Raw genomic sequence first — 17,488 nt, forward strand, 5'->3', positions numbered from 1 at the left:
CCCCACAGGGAACATTCCAGTGACATACCATGATGAGCAATGACTCCTCATCACCTACAAAGTTCTTCCTATAAAGAGCACGTAAATCCACACAGGACAGATCCCACACACACTGCTCAAAGCCTGCAGCCATATCATAAATGCATCACAGTCAACACCATTCAAGGACACACTATTTTTTTTCTTCTTCATCATCAGTCTCTGGAATAGAGACTGGTCAGAATAAAAACAGGCTAACTTGTTCTTGTGGCTAACAACACCTTGAAATGCCAATCGTAGCAGGTAAAGCTTTTCATTGCCTGGAGATAGAAAAACATATGCACATCAAGCTGCTGTTAAAAGACAGCTATAGTTGTTGTTCATTGAAAAGCTGGCAATCTTACTCTACAGCCTTTTCCAACTAGTGGGCCACCAGATGTTGTTGGACCACAACTCCCATCAGTCTTAGCCAGCATTGCCAATGGTCAGGAAAGTTGGGAATTGTGGTCCAACAACATCTGGTGGCCCACTAGTTGGGAAACGCTGCTCTAGAAGTAGCAATACTTTTTAATTTTTTAGTCTCTGGAACAGCACGATCATCCAAAATGAAAACTTAACTCTTAGTATGGAAAGTAGGCAACCTCCAGACAAATCTGAAACATTAAAATGTCTGTCTTTTCAACTTCCTTCCCTAAAAACAGGCCACAAACTACCTGTAACTGACTGCTTGGAGACTGGATGTACTGGTATGTATACTTTCAAAAAAGCAGTTCCCTGTTATCTTAGAAAGGAAAGAAAAGAGGAGGGGTGATGGTCAAATATCAATGCAAAAAGGAAAGGGGGTATAAAACCCAAATGACCATTAACGTTCTGAAGTTGTTTATTCTATTTTGTCTTCTTTAAAAATGCCCAACGCGTTTCGGCTCTATTATATATCAGCCTTCGTCAGGGGCTACAATACAAACATATATACATTTACATCATTAATACTTCATTTGTATTACTTTTGAAATTCTTAATACAATAGGAAAACACACATTTAAAAAATTTTTTTTACTTACATTCTTCTTTGTCTATTTGTTTCTCTAAATTGTTTATAGCATTCTCTTTATCTTCTTTCTGTGTATTTGTTAAGACTAGATGTCGTGCTTTTATATGTAGAGTGGTACTCAGCTGAGATGTGTATTTCATTATCTATTCAGAAATTGCCTGTAAGGGATCCTCTAAAAACTCTGTGTTACTACAAAAGAGGAAGAAAATCCAGTTCTTCATTTAATCCTGAAGGTGACATAGTTTTGGAACCATTATCTCAATATGTTGATTTTTTTCTAAAACCTTTTATACAAGAAATTCCTTCCTATGTAAGAGATTCAGTAGATTTCATTAACAAAATACAACATCTACATGTGGAACCTGAAGACCTACTAGTCACCATGGACGTTTGCTCTTTATATACTAATATCCCACAAGAATCAGCAATAAAGATCATAAGAGAAACTTTGGAAAAAAGATCAGATAAACATCCACCAACACATTTTTTATGTACTTTGGCTGAAATAGCTTTAGAAAATAATTATTTTACTTTCAATGAAAAATTTTATTGGCAAAAAACAGGAGTAGCCATGGGTTGCCCTATGGCACCAGAAGTGGCAAATTTGTTCATGGGAGATTATGAAAGGGAAATAACTAATTCTAGTTCATTTAAATCTTAACATAAAATGCTGGCTTAGATACATAGATGATGTATTTCTTATTTGGACAGGAGCAAAAGAACAGCTATCAGACTTTTTGGTATGGGTAAATAACAAACATCCCAGTATAAAATTTGATTCAGTATATAATGAAACAACTGTACATTTTTTAGACTTAAAAGTGATTAAATGTGGTCAACAACTTTCCACAACATTATACAAAAAGTCTACTGATAGAAATACGTATCTTCATTATGAAAGTTCACATCCAAAAATCATAAAAAATAATCTGCCCTATGGACAATTTCTTAGAATTAGACGGAATTGTAGCTCCAACAAAGAATTTATAGATCATTCACAGTCTTTAAAACAACAATTAATAAACAGAGGATATCCATTATCAAGAGTAGAAGAGAGCTTTAGATCAGCTTTACAACAAGATCGTACCACCCTTCTAGCATCTAAACCTAAGAAAACTTCCAACCGAATGCATTGCAGTTTAACATTTAATCATATCACAAATAGATTACAAAATAGTATTAAAAAATACTGGTATATTTTGAAACATATTCCAGGGTGTGCAGAAAAGCCAATTATTTCTTTCAAAAGGACAAAAAATATAAGAGAATGCATAATTAAAAGCACATATAGAGAGCAACAGGATACACAAAGAACAATAATGGATTTTACTAAACCTACAGGTCATCACCCATGTGGACATTGTACATATTGCAAATATACAAGTAAGAAAACGTTCTTTAAAAATCCCCAGAATCAAAAAGAATTTTCTTTACGAAATTATATTACATGTGCAACTTCATATGTCATTTATGCCATAGAATGTAGCTGTTCCAAATTATATATAGGACAAACAACCAGACCCTTGAAGGTAAGAATAGGAGAACATCTTAGTAATATAAGGTGTAACAGAAAGGGTTCACCATTAGTAGACCATTTTCTTGAATACAAACACACTCTGAAAGATTTCCATTTTTGGGGTGTAGAAAAAGTGTGGGGACAAAATAACAGTAGACTCCTAAAAAGAGAAATATGGTGGATTTTGGCTTTGAAGACTATGTCACCTTCAGGATTAAATGAAGAACTGGATTTTCTTCCTCTTTTGTAGTAACACAGAGTTTTTAGAGGATCCCTTACAGGCAATTTCTGAATAGATAATGAAATACACATCTCAGCTGAGTACCACTCTACATATAAAAGCACGACATCTAGTCTTAACAAATACACAGAAAGAAGATAAAGAGAATGCTATAAACAATTTAGAGAAACAAATAGACAAAGAAGAATGTAAGTAAAAAAATTTTTTTAAATGTGTGTTTTCCTATTGTATTAAGAATTTCAAAAGTAATACAAATGAAGTATTAATGATGTAAATGTATATATGTATGTATTGTAGCCCCTGACGAAGGCTGACATCTTAGAAAGGACAACATATAGAACATTCTGATCCAAAATTGTATTGCTCAGAATTTATAATTGCTGTATGTCCTAGAAATAGAGAGATAAAAAGTACCTTAATCATTTGAGCAAAAATCAAACACAACATTCATTCTAAAAGAGATTGAAAATCTGAGCAATTTCAGATAGTGATAACCTAGCAGACCATTATTGGGTGAATTTACATTTCATTGACAATTTACTTTGTATCACTGCAACCAAGTGATAAGCCATAAAACCTAGATATGCAACCACACACTTTCTATTTACTGTAATAGGTATTGAACAGGTTTTTCCCGGGAAAGAGAAGCTGTTATGCAGAACAAAAATGTCAAATGGTGGTTTAATACCCTTGTTTGTTCTGAAGCTGGCAACCATCGTTTTCCATTGCAGATGAAACAGGCATTTTCATTAATTGGAGGAAGAATAGGGAACCTTTGACTATTCAGATATTGTTGGATTCCAACTCCCATCAGCCCCAGCCAACATGGCCAAGGGTCATGGGAGTTTGAGTTAAACAACATCAGGCAGACCACAGGTTCCCCAACCCTGAATTAGTGGATTTCTCATTTGACTGCTTGTGCTGTGAAGGGAGAAGCAAAGGGATCTATACACGGACAAAAGGCTCATTCATTTCTTATCTTTCTGAGTCAAGATATGATAATCAGAACTGGTCCACTGTGACTATTTCTAAGCTTTCAATGGAGTCTTGTCAAGACAAATTTGGAGATTTGCATTCCACAGTGGGCTCGCCTGATGCACACCTTCCTGCACCAATGTGTCTATCAGATCCACTTTAGAATCTGGACCTCACCAAATTGCTCCACAAGGTGCTTTGAGGGCTTTACAACCTTTTCTCCCTTTCTTTAATACAGGTACTAACAGACCATGGAGGTAACCATGTTTTTCCCCATACAACGTCCCAAGGAGAGGGATGGGACATCATCCTGCCCCAGCACTCCCAGAGGCATGTGCAGTTTGCAGTCCACACAGCTGCAGCTGTGCTTCCCAGCTGCTCCAGGTGGCTAGCACCTGTGTTTAAAAAGCTTTAAAGCCCCTGGACCACCTCATAAGTACAAACTGTGGAAACAGGCTATAGGACTAATCTCTTTGTGTACAAAACTGAAGTTGACACAAGCCAAACTTGTCTTTCCCTAGACAAGAGAGTAGTAAAGTTGATTTTTTTTAACAATGCAGTCCTATACTTGCCTTCATGTGGACTTAAAGGTTGCTGTTGATACATTATCTGTTGAGATGTCCAATGCACCATCTTGTCCTATTTTGTGAGGTCAGTTTCAATTATTGATGCCTGTAGATGTGGACAAGACACTTATGTCTGTGTGGCCTGCTACATGCTCTCTCAACCGTTGCCCTTCATGGCTGGTCTGTGCCAGCCATGGAAGGTTGAGACTGGGTGGATTCAAGGGGTGGTATTGCTTCCTTGCATGATGGAGTGGTCCCCACTGCCTCAAAGGAGGTGGTAGTGCAGTCTCTTCAGAAAAAAACACACAACTTGGAACCAGAGCTTTATGCCAAATACCACCCAGTCACCAATACACCTTTTCTGAGCAAGGCGACTGAGAAGGCGGTGACTGTTCAGCTACAGATGCTCTTTGATCAGATTACCTTGACCCATTTCAGGTCTGGTTTTGGGACAAAATCAGCTTTAGTTACCTTCATGGATGACTTTCTTTGGGAGAGGAACAGGGGAGCTGGGCCCTGTTTATTCTCCTTGATCTCTCAGTAGCTTTACCTTGATATCTGCTATGGTATCTTCTTGGACCGTCTCCACACGATGGAGGGTGGGGGTACTGTTGTACGGTGGCTTCACTCCTACTTAAGGGTTTGGTTCCAAATAATACTGGGAGGATGTGCCTCTGCCCCCTGGCAGTTGATCTGTGGGATGCAACAGGCACACTTTTGTTCCCAATGTTATTTAACATCTACTATTTGAAGCCGCTGGGGGTGATCATTAGGATATTTAGAGCTAAGTGTCCCCATAAGAACATAAGAAGAGCCTGCTGGATCAGGCCAGTGGCCCATCTAGTCCAGCATCCTGTTCTCACAGTGGCCTACCAGGTGCCTGGGGGAAGCCCGCAAGCAGGACCCGAGTGCAAGAACACTCTCCCCTCCTGAGGCTTCCGGCAACTGGTTTTTAGAAGCATGCTGCCTCTGACTAGGGTGGCAGAGCACAGCCATCATGGCTGGTAGCCATTGATAGCCCTGCCCTCCATGAATTTGTCTAATCTTCTTTTAAAGCCATCCAAGCTGGTGGCCATTACTGCATCTTGTGGGAGCAAATTCCAGAGTTTAACTATGCGCTGAGTAAAGAAGTATTTCCTTTTGTCTGTCCTGAATCTTCCAACATTCAGCTTCTTTGAATGTCCACGAGTTCTAGTATTATGAGAGAGGGAGAAGAACTTTTCTCTATCCACTTTCTCAATGCCATGCATAATTTCATACACTTCTATCATGTCTCCTCTGACCCGCCTTTTCTCTAAACTAAAAAGCCCCAAATGCTGCAACCTTTCCTCTTAAGGGAGTCGCTCCATCCCCTTGATCATTCTGGTTGCCCTCTTCTGAACCTTTTCCAACTCTATAATATCCTTTTTGAGATGAGGCGACCAGAACTGTACAGAGTATTCCAAATGCGGCCGCACCATAGATTTATACAACGGCATTATGATATCGGCTGTTTTATTTTCAATACCTTTCCTAATTATCCCTAGCATGGAATTTGCCTTTTTCACAGCTGCCGCACACTGGGTCGACATTTTCATCGTGCTGTCCATTACAACCCCGAGGTCTCTCTCCTGGTCGGTCACCGCCAGTTCAGACCCCATGAGCGTATATGTGAAATTAAGATTTTTTGCTCCAATATGCATAATTTTACACTTGTTTATATTGAATTGCATTTGCCATTTTTCCACCCATTCACTCAGTTTGGAGAGGTCTTTTTGGAGCTCTTCGCAATCCCTTTTTGTTTTAACAACCCTGAACAATTTAGTGTCATCAGCAAACTTGGCCACTTCACTGCTCACTCCTAATTCTAGGTCATTAATGAACAAGTTGAAAAGTACAGGTCCCAATACCGATCCTTGAGGGACTCCACTTTCTACAGCCCTCCATTGGGAGAACTGTCCGTTTATTCCTACTTTCTGCTTCTCAACCAATTCCTTATCCACAAGAGGACCTCTCCTCTTATTCCATGACTGCTAAGCTTCCTCAGACGTCTTTGGTGAGGTACCTTGTCAAACGCTTTTTGAAAGTCTAAGTACACTATGTCCACTGGATCACCTCTATCTATATGCTTATTGACACTCTCAAAGAATTCTAATAGGTTACTGAGACAGGACTTTCCCTTGCAGAAGCCATGCTGGCTCTGCTTCAGCAAGGCTTGTTCTTCTATGTGCTTAGTTAATCTAGCTTTAATAATACTTTCTACCAGTTTTCCAGGGACAGAAGTTAAGCTAACTGGCCTGTAATTTCCGGGATCCCCTCTGGATCCCTTTTTGAATATTGGCGTTACATTTGCCACTTTCCAGTCCTCAGGCACGGAGGAGGACCCGAGGGACAAGTTACATATTTTAGTTAGCAGATCAGCAATTTCACATCTGAGTTCTTTGAGAACTCTTGGGTGGATGCCATCCGGGCCCGGTGATTTGTCAGTTTTTATATTGTCCATTAAGCTTAGAACTTCCTCTCTCGTTACCACTATTTGTCTCAGTTCCTCAGAATCCCTTCCTGCAAATGTTAGTTCAGGTTCAGGGATCTGCCCTATATCTTCCACTGTGAAGACAGATGCAAAGAATTCATTTAGCTTCTCTGCAATCTCCTTATCGTTCTTTAGTACACCTTTGACTCCCTTATCATCCAAGGGTCCAATCGCCTCCCTAGATGGTCTCCTGCTTTGAATGTATTTATAGAATTCTTGGTTGTTGGTTTTTATGTTCTTAGCAATGTGCTCCTCAAATTCTTTTTTAGCATCCCTTATTGTCTTCTTGCGTTTCTTTTGCCAGAGTTTGAGTTCCTTTTTATTTTCTTCATTCGGACAAGACTTCCATTTTCTGAAGGAAGACTTTTTGCCTCTAAGAGCTTCCTTGACTTTGCTCGTTAACCATGCTGGCATCTTCTTGGCCCTGGCGGTACCTTTTCTGATCTGCGGTATGCACTCCAGTTGAGCTCCTAATATAGTGTTTTTAAACAACTTCCAAGCATTTTCGAGTGATGTGACCCTCTGGACATTGTTTTTCAGCTTTCTTTTTACCAATCCCCTCATTTTTGTGAAGTTTCCTCTTTTGAAGTCAAATGTGACCGTGTTGGATTTTCTTGGCAATTGGCCATTTACATGTATGTTTAATTTAATAGCACTGTGGTCACTGCTCCCAATCGGTTCAACAACACTTACATCTCGCACCAGGTCCCGGTCCCCACTGAGGATTAAGTCCAGGGTTGCCGTCCCTCTGGACGGTTCCAGCATGTGCTGATGACACATAGCCCTGTTTCTCTGTAACACCTAGAAAGGCACTGCATGTCCTCAACTACTGCCAGGTGACAATTAGGACAATTAGGAGAAGGAGGTGGCAACAGCAACAGGACAGGGATCGCAGCTATATGTTTACCTTTCCAAAGTGATACATTTATCTATAGTGAAGGTATGTAAAACTACTTTTGAAATTAAAAATGATTCAGGAAACTAGAGTCCACATAACAGGCAAAATGATGTTCTAACTAAAATATAATAATTGCTTTCACTTTGGCATTATTCATAATTGTTAAAATAGCCATGTAGCTGTCCTTTCAAGTAGTCCCCCAAAGCAACCCAGGAAGAAGGTATTTATAGCATAAGAAGTTTCCCAAGTAGTGGAAAGGCAATTCTTATGCTTTGAAATGGCCATTTTGTTGATAATAGCCAGACTTCTTGAGATGCTCATTGCAGTCCACTATATTTTCTGACTGCTTGTGAAAAAATGCAGTGGGTTGCAAACTTGATCACAAATGGCACAAGAGTGATAAAATTAGGGTTAGTACTTCTGTTATGGCTATAAAAATGAATAATATTAGCTATACTAACACAGTTTTTTAAGAAGGATTTTACTTCCAAATCTCATATAAGTGGTCCTATGTTATTAGCTACTGATGTGCCTCTCATAATGATGGGCAGGATGTTGTGGAAGGTAGGTCTATATATTTAAAGTGATGCTCTAGGATTTATCCACGTAATTTACAAAGTGTATGGAGTCACACTGCATTCCTGCTACAGACTCTTGTCAATGAGGCTGGGCAGATTTTGCTTCCACAACACTGTTCCCACATTTAGGGATTAAATGGGTATTCTTGGGGACACAATTGAGGATTTTTCAAACTTGTCCCAGTTTGAAATTCAGGATGCAAAACTGACTACTGAATATATACGGCTGCTAACCGAATACTGATTATGTATGGCTGTTGACTGACCATCTTTTGTTAAGGTGATTGTTTGCTAAATCGATTGAAACTGAGATAATGGAATCCTTAGCAGTCCACATAAGTAAAAATGCTGTTCTAGCTCATTAATAGGTGTTCATTAACAAATGAAAGAAGGGTGATTGTGTTGTCACCAATTCCTGCTATCCTTAAAATGGTCACTTAGTTTATCTTTAACTTTAGAATAGTCACAGATGGTATTTTTTCCACATTTCATGTTTATAGTTCTTTCCCCCACCCCCAACATACACATGTATCTGATGAATTGCACTCTTGTCCATAAAAGGTTATGTCATTTATCATCATCATCATCATCATATTTTGCTCCTTTACCCACATAACACCTCAGGGAGTGGTCACTGTAATTATCATCAGGATATCTGAGCCAGGACCCTTCAGAACTCTATGTACATAGGTCTGGCTCCTTAGGGTAGGACAGGGTATGAGAGAAAATAATGAAATAACTACCTTTAAAAATAAAATAAAATAGAGTTGTAGGCTTCCTATCAAACAGAGCTGTTGAACATAATCCATAGCTAACGTTAAATTCTGTGAGGGCACCTTCATTGTGGAATGATTTCCCTGTGCAGATCAGGCAGGATCTGACTGTGAGATCTTTCTGCTGACAATTAAAAGCTTATCTGCTTACCTGGGAATTTTCCTGGCCATTAATACCGGTTGCCGACATTCCTGGTTACTGAGCTTGATATTTTAACTTTGTTTTATTGAGGGTTTTTTACTGTGATATTTTGGTGATGTTTTATTAGTTTGTGAATCACCTTGGTGTTAGTTTTTGAAATGAACGGCAATATATAATATTTTAACAAACAAATAAATAAAATGGAGCCACAGATAAGATATTAGTGGCTCTGTTATGGATAAGATATAAGTCCAAGAGCACCTCAAAGCCCTGGGCCTAAGTTAATAGTTGATTCCAGTGATTGGCATTCCTATTCCGTCTGGCCTATGCTTTGATCTGACAGCTCTGCTTTTGCAGCAAAGGAATGAAGAGGGGAGGAAATGAAGGTCAAGAATAATGTGGCAATGAAGATTCCTTAAAGAAGTTAACTGGAGGAGTTGTACATGTGTTTGGCTTCAAGAACCACACTGGAAATATTTCCCATCATATGTCCTGCAAGTACAAGGGTACAGAAAGTTTATGAAAGGTGGCATTCTGAACTATCTTAAAAAAATCATGAGCTTCTTTTGTGAGGTCATGGTAGGCCTGTGAGCGTCAACTTAGCTACTCCTGATTTTGATACCATTATTAATTATTATTTATAATTTTATATCACCATCAGCATACTTCTCACTTTAAAAGGTCTTGTTCTGAGGAGTTCACAGTCTAAAATTCTATGCTCCAAAACAGGAAAGGGAGGGAAGTGGAGGCAGGGGAAGATGGGAAAAGAAAATGCAATTGGTACAGTTACACATGCTTATGTATAGTTGCAGGTGCGGCAGGACACAGGAGCTACGGATTTGAGCCCAACGTTCCCCAGAAAAGGTGGACTTTGAGGAGCAACATAAAAGTTGTAAAAGGTGTTTTGCAGGTGTTCCGAATTACACCATTTGTCTGCTGATTTCTGATGGTGTCTCCACCATTTGTATGCATACTTTTAATTGCAGTCTGCACCCCTTTTTCCTTAAAACTTCAGCTTAAATAATTGCATATTCTTTTAACAATGCAATTAAAAGTATGCATACAAATGGTGGAGACACCATCAGAGATCAGCAGAGACGAGACATAAAATCCACGTCTTGATATCTAACATAAGAGGTAGCAGGAAAAGAAAGAGTAACCTCTCCCAACCCTAAATCAGGCTCTGCTGATCTCTCTGTGCTAATTGTTTTTCCTTTATCACCACCATACATAACTGGCTACAGTTTAGCCATGATTTAGATACACCATGTTACACCTGTTGAAAGTGTGAGGCACAAAAGAAACCAGAAGCTGTAAACTCCTTCTTCCGATTCGGCCCTTTCCATTGAATCTTGTAATATATTCCAGTCACAGTGGGATGTGCATGCTAAATCACTTTTGAACTGTAAAGGTACAATAGGACTGTTTTTCTGTTTAGATGCCAAATTAGAACTCTACTTAAAATGCTCTGCTTTCCTCGAATTAACTCATAGCTGAGATTCCGAAGCTGAAAGGGGCAATTATATTGTGTGGAAAACTATGAAGCAAATCTGCTGGATACCCTGAAGCCTGAGGCAAGCACTCTTTGACAGTGTGCAGTATTCAAAACTTCAGTCTGGATTTACAGGTTACTCTCCTTCAAAAAAAAAACCCAATACAAAAGGCTTATTGCATTTCTGTTGTTTAGAACACCTTAAAAAGGTTACAAGGCATGGTGTTGCTAGCAACTAGAAGAAAGAACAAACACACTAAGCATTAAATCCCACCACCACACAACTTTGCAGCTAAGTTGCCAGAAACATAAGGAGCAAGGCTCCCTTTCCCCATTCTCCTTTGCAATTTTTATTAGCTGTGGACTTAGACAGTATTTGTGTTGAACCTCACTCCTGGGCTCACCAAACACAGTGTTGGACTGATCTCCTGACCCAGAAGGTTTCACCCCCAGACACAACTCAGTTTTAAGTGGGGTAAAGGATAAGAGGGCTTTAAAAAAAAATAAAAATAAATGTATCATCCCCCCCCGCCCCATGTCATACACACAGAATCAAAGAAAAAGGATGGACTTTAAAAAACAGCACTGTTTAGAATCCCAATTATTTTTTTAAAGGAAAAAACCCTCTTCTAGTATATTTTGGCATAATCCTGTAAATCCTAATCCAACTGTAAAATAGTGGAAGGCCACAGGGTTTCAGTGATTACAGGCATTTTTTATATAAATAACAGACTAAAAAACACAGAACTGCAAAGCAGTTAATTGATTTGATTAAATGTTTTCAATCCAACTGGGATATTCCTGAAGTTCTGAGTGGGGAACATGCACCATTGCCATTGCCCTTCAGACTTTTTTTGGAAAAGTTCTGCCCACTGTTGTTCTTTTCCATAGAAAGCTCCACAGAGAAGTGATAAAAAGTGATACCCTGCTTGAGTTTGTAAGAGTTGCTGACAGTGGATTAACAAGGATAAAGATGGATGGATTTCCTGCTCTTTCCATATGCTTTGCTACCCAAGCCCTTACTCCCTCTCTCCCAGCTTTCCCAAAATCCTTAACATACTTGTATTGCGAAATACCAGCACTCTACTTCCTTATTTGGTTGCTGGAACTGTTCTTTGTCTTGTTCAAACATTCTGGGGAAGCTGCACGCCTCTCCTCCATCCATACTCCCTCCATCCCTCCCCCCTTCATACATACAGTCTGGCTTCAAGCAGGTCACTCTGACTCAGCCTCGTTTGTAGCTCACACACCAATCACACATCAGTTATGCCCATTTATGGACTACCTTTCCTTTTGGAAATCAGCAAAGCGACAAGGAGTTTTCAGCTGTTTGGAAAGTTTTGCTCTGCTGCAGAAACTGAAGTGAGCACAAAGCATGGATTTTATTTTTACAGTCTCGTTGCTCTGACCAAAAACCAGATCAAAACAGTGTGTGTGAATGTGTTTGTGTTTTTTTTGGGGGGGGGGCAGCCTAAATACATCTCTACTGATCATCACTGTTTGCTTCTAATTTCTTTACAAGATATTAACAGTGCAATCCCAAGCATGACAATTCAGGAGCAAGTCCCTCTGAGTTCAGTCAGACATAAAATGCATTTAAGATGGCAGACTTAATCTTTAAAAGATGCACAGATATTCTATATTTTTCAAATCAGTTTTTATGCCAGTTTTAATATGCTATGAAACTGATGCTGAGAGTTTAAATCAGAGAAAGAGGAAGAGGGGGAGTTTTGAGCTTCTAACATAAACAGTGTAAGAACTTTAAACATATTTTTCACTGGAACTAAAGAGGGATCTTAAAGTACAGTTAGATATTTTAAGGACAGAGCTACTTGTCTAGGCAAAGTATAAGCCCTCCTACATATTTCTGGAGGGAATCTACTGGCAGTGCTGGCATGGCACTAATAATTTAAGGTTACAGTTGTTAGAGAAATGTTTCCTAAGACATGCACACACTGCATCAAGCTTTAGGTTATAAATGTCACAGAAATTTGTTGGGGTTTTTTGTTTGGTTTATACACCCTGCTTTTCACATTAGCTATAGTCATGCTGGCATTTACTGAGACTTTAATTGCAGGGCTTCAGTTTTCCCTTCTCAGATATTCCTGCCTAATGCATGGACATGGGCTGGGGAAGGCACATATCAGGGATAGAACCAGCCAAAGACAGCTAAACTTGAGAATTTTAAGGATTATTGGGAAAGTCAGCATTCATTGAATTTTTGACATTTCCCATACCATAAAAAATATACAGAATAGCAGGACAGATGAGACTAGCCTTCATCAACCTGGTGCCCTCCAGATGTTTTGGATGACAACTTTCATCAGCCTCAGATGGCACAACCTAAAGGTGCTAGGTTAGCAAAGTCCAAAAGTGAACATCATATAACCCCTTATGCTCAAGTCAGATGTATTATGCAAACAGCAAACTGAATGATACATTGTTCTTTCTTCCCTTTTGCCTGCCTGGTCAGTCATCACTGCCACTGCTGTGTCCTCCAGTTAGAAAACAAAACATCCCTTTTTGCTTACAATGTGTGTGACAAAACACCTTACCATCTAAGGCATCTGTGTCAGGTGGAGGAAGAATTAAAGTGACCAAGCAGGTGAATGAGCAGGGTGGGATGAGACTGACATAGCAGGGCTTGATTTGCTGATCTGCTGGAGAGATACTAATATAAAAAGAGAACTGACAGCATGCTGACAGCAATGTGAACTTCATTTTAATATTTGTATCCATTTTCAGCTTTCCTATTCTTGGAATTCGAGAGGTGATGGTCAAAGAGGGCATCTAATTTGGATTTATTTTTCCACAGAAATTTAAAAGATGGCTACTCCACTCCTTTTCATATACCAGAAGAGTTTCCATGCTTTCCTTCTAGTTCACCTACTCCTATTGAATCGCAGCATTAACACCAGAAAGGCAGTGACCCTCCGTATTACAACATAAAGCCAACATTCTGCAAGGCAGGGATGCATTTCCAAAATGCAATTTTTAATGTCAGGTGGAGATGATTGAAAGCAGGAGCAGTGTACCCTGCATTCCTGGCATTCCCCTAGAGGGGTTGCACTTTGCCCAGGGGCAGAACTATACCACAGAAGTAGATTGGGGGGGGGGAAAGAATAATCTGGAATATTTATCTCCCCACACTTCTGCAATTTACACAACTGATAAAAGATCTTAGTGAAGAGGCAGTAGTAAATATCAAATACCTAGAAGCAGGGTTATAACCATGTTTTGGAACCATTAAAAAGAAACCTTAGACTAATTTATTTATATTGAAACCTGGCCAGATCATTACAGCACAGAGTGGTTAGCAACACATCCTCTTCTCCTGTATCCTCACAATAGCTATAAAGAAAAAATTACATCCTTCAATTATAATTTGAAACAATTCGGTAATATTTCATAATATTTTTCATCGACAAATTTATGAACTGAAAATTAGTTCAATTGTATTTCAAATTGAATTACAGTTAATTTGTAGTGCAGGCATTCAAGGAGACAATGCAGACAAACCTCTTTCCCTACCTTTCGGTGGGGTGGGGTAAGGTGGTATTTTCTCTGATTCCACTCAGCCTTGTCTTGAGCATTGCTGTTTTAATGTGTTTTACTGTGGTTTAGTATCATGATGTATGTTTTTAATGGTATGCAACCTGCACAGGATGAAGGGCAGGTAAGAAATTTAATAAAATAAAATCATGTTTAAAAAACAATGAAGAACTCTGTGGGAACACACACTGCCTCTGCCATGGTTCTTCAGTTTAGCTTGCTAAGTATGAAATACAGCTCCCTAGGGAGGCACAAATAGTTGCAAAATAAAGAGTAACCCTTCCTCTGACACCACTGATAGTCGTATTTGGACTAGAATCACAGTTGCTTGAAGGTGTAAGTTGATCAGACCGCCCACTTCTAATTTTGAAAGGGAAAAATCACTACTTGTACACATGTGCTCCTTTTTAAAAATTTGGTCATTTATGAGAAGCCACCTCAAACTAGTGGAAACAAGCTACACACCCTATTTTGCATGCTAATTGGAAATCCTGTTTGCAAGCTTCTTGCTTTGGTGAGGTCCCTTCCCTGCTCAGGGACTTGAACCAGAATGTTTTTGTGGGGCTGTGCACTAGTGATGAGTCACTCTGAGATGCAGAGCAAAAGGGACACAGGCAATATTACCCTTTCCAGTTGGTCGGATCAAATCTCTGATTCAGCCAGATAGTGAGATTAAGGAAGATGTAATATTTTGTACATAGCACCTTTGCATCACAATCTCGCACTTTCCCCCCAGTTTCCCAGCATAATCCAACTGTGTCAATGCTGTGAAATAGTCAGTGACTTCAGCATTCAATGGCCTCATTACTGACTCCACTGTATCCCTAGCTGTCAATCTGCTAGAAACCATTTGACTCCTTGGCCTGGCTTCCTTTCTCTATTTGCACACTTTTTGTTCATTTATATTATTCTATGCAGTGTTCTGGTGGGACCTCAAATATTAGTAGCCCATAGCCATCCTTCAAGATGAAGAACCAACAGAGGTGAGAATATGAGATTCTTCACTGTTGTTTCTTAATTATCTTTAAAACTCTGCTGGAGTATGTATACACATGAACTTTGAAGAAAAGGAACATTTCTGCTGCTCTTCTGTTTCATGATCCTCCCATCTGGTCATCAATTGTATCTACTCTTCAGTTTCAGAACTCAACATATTACAGGGTCTCTTGAAAGGGTAAAGAGATTTTTTCTTTGGCATGTATTTTTAGCACATGACATCTGACTTATTCAGGATGCTACAAGTAAATGCCTTCCACAGCCAAAGCAAAACTAAGTTTATAACCTATATCAAAAATAAGGGAAGGGATATAACAGTCATTTTAAATATGTTCAGAACTGCCTTGAGATTTTTTTTAACATATAAACGCAGGATATATGTATTTTAAAACAAATTTAATAAAATAAAAAAACCTGATGAAAACAAAGCAGAAGGACCTTTTGGCCATCTGCATAGACATCAGCTGTGATTTTCTGCTTAGTTAGATCCTTGGCGGTGTATTAATAATGCACTTCAGGAGTTTTACAGGACAATTCTATACATACCTACTATGCATCTATAGAGTCAGGGCGGTGTAGTGGTTAGAGTGTCAGATTGGGACCTGGGGGACCAGAGTCCAAATCCCTGCTCAGCCATGAAGCCTGTTGGGTGACTTTGGACCAGTAGCTGTCTCTCAGCCTAACCTATCTCATGGGTTTGTTAATGGGTATAAAATTGGGAGGGGGAGAACTATGTTTGTACATCACCCTGAGCTTGTTGGAGAAAAGGTGGGATATAAATGTAATAGAAAATAAATAAAATATTAAGAAGTAAGCCCCACTGAGTTCAAAGGGGCTTACTCCCTGGTAAGTGTACATAGCACTGCAGCCTTAATATATATATATATATTATTTATTATTAAATTTATATCCCACCCTTCCTCCCAAAAGGAGCCCAGGGTGACATATATGATACCTAAACAGATTGAACACACACACACCCTTGGCAAAACACAGCCTAAAATTAAATAGGTGGTTTAGAAATAAATTAAAACCAACATAAAATAACGTTCCTTTGACAGCACCGATAGGAAAAGGGGTTACTCTGGTAGGCATTTTAGTAAGATTAGTAACAGCAGGAGTTCACTATTACTAAAATAGAAAGAGGAGCTGGCACATTTCAGTGAAGTGAAATGAACTCATGTAGCCATGTCCTATATTGCACAAGTAATGGGGTCAGCTATGTACACTTCTGACTATTGGAGGAGTATGACTCAGCAACATGCACATATCACATGATTCTGATTGTTTCAAGATCCCATCACACACTGATAACAGAGCTATACTTCAGTCAAGGAACTACAGCCAATCACACTTAGTTCTATGGTGCCATGAAGTTTCATCGATGGTACTGAGTAACCAAACAATATATTTCGTAATGGCTTGAACTGTAAACTTTAAAAAATTTAAAACACCAAATAAGTCATTTTGTCTAGTTTAAAAAGGAGTGTCTGAGAAGTCAAGACTGCTTTCTTGCACATCTGATAAGCTGCTATCCTCTTGGGTTCTATGGGCCATAAACACAGGTATCGTAAGTCCATTTTTTTTAAAAAAAAGGCAAAATATCAAAATTACAAAGTTTTCACATTTACAAAATGAGATAAACATAAATCCATTGGATTAATACAATTAATACTTTTTTATTTAAGAAGTAAACATCATTACACTTCTGGCTTCCATATTAATTTGTTAAACCTCTGAGGGCCAGCTACTTCAGTGGCCTTCAGTATGGAACTTTCCTTTTATGTATCTCCCTGTTTCTACACTGGACTCCAACAGCTTAAGCATCCCTTACGAGTTTTCTGGCTCTCCAACATCATTTTTGAATTTTATAAATCAAAATTTCCCCCCATAAGCTCCTTATTGGTTCTTTTTTGCTCAGCCTATGTTTTTACATATGACAGCGTTTCTCAACCTGTATTGTTGTGCACCACCCCAATCTCTGAGCAGTGAGATTTCCAGGGGTCCCTGTGCTCGCCCTGGGTTTGGTTTCCTTGGAAGAAGGTCAATGGAGACTGTGGTGTCTTTATGAAATATGGTTTATTTATTTACACACATTCCAACCTGAGCTTAGGATGGAGGGGTTCAAGGCATCAGCAGTCCAGTATCCAGGTTTCCATCAGTGTTACAGGAGGCATCCTAAAGCTATGGTGCAGAGAGCCAGTCTCTCTGCCTGCC

At 39.1% G+C, this 17,488-nt stretch overlaps 1 protein-coding gene and 1 long non-coding RNA gene across 7 annotated transcripts in view; one reads left to right on the plus strand and one right to left on the minus strand.

The window, feature by feature from the left end:
* LOC133364082 (uncharacterized) overlaps positions 1-4,318 on the plus strand; it is a 33,663-nt gene extending 29,345 nt beyond the window's left edge. Inside the window, exons 2-3 of the long non-coding RNA XR_009757829.1 lie at positions 681-725; positions 4,001-4,318. This is a non-coding gene — a long non-coding RNA (uncharacterized LOC133364082). The remainder of the gene's footprint in view (positions 1-680; positions 726-4,000) is intronic.
* PALLD (palladin, cytoskeletal associated protein) overlaps positions 1-17,488 on the minus strand; it is a 331,056-nt gene that overhangs the window by 108,096 nt on the left and 205,472 nt on the right. Inside the window, exon 1 of one of the 6 annotated variants that reach the window (XM_061584131.1) lies at positions 1,041-1,121. The exons of the other annotated variants lie outside the window; for them this stretch is intronic. Within the exon in view, the coding sequence (XP_061440115.1) occupies positions 1,041-1,042 (2 nt within the window). The 5' untranslated portion in view covers positions 1,043-1,121. Of the gene's footprint in view, positions 1-1,040; positions 1,122-17,488 lie in introns of those variants that run through there. 6 annotated transcript variants of the gene reach the window in all.

This window comes from Rhineura floridana, chromosome 9, assembly GCF_030035675.1.
Source record: "Rhineura floridana isolate rRhiFlo1 chromosome 9, rRhiFlo1.hap2, whole genome shotgun sequence".
In the NCBI taxonomy this organism is placed as follows: domain Eukaryota; kingdom Metazoa; phylum Chordata; class Lepidosauria; order Squamata; family Rhineuridae; genus Rhineura; species Rhineura floridana.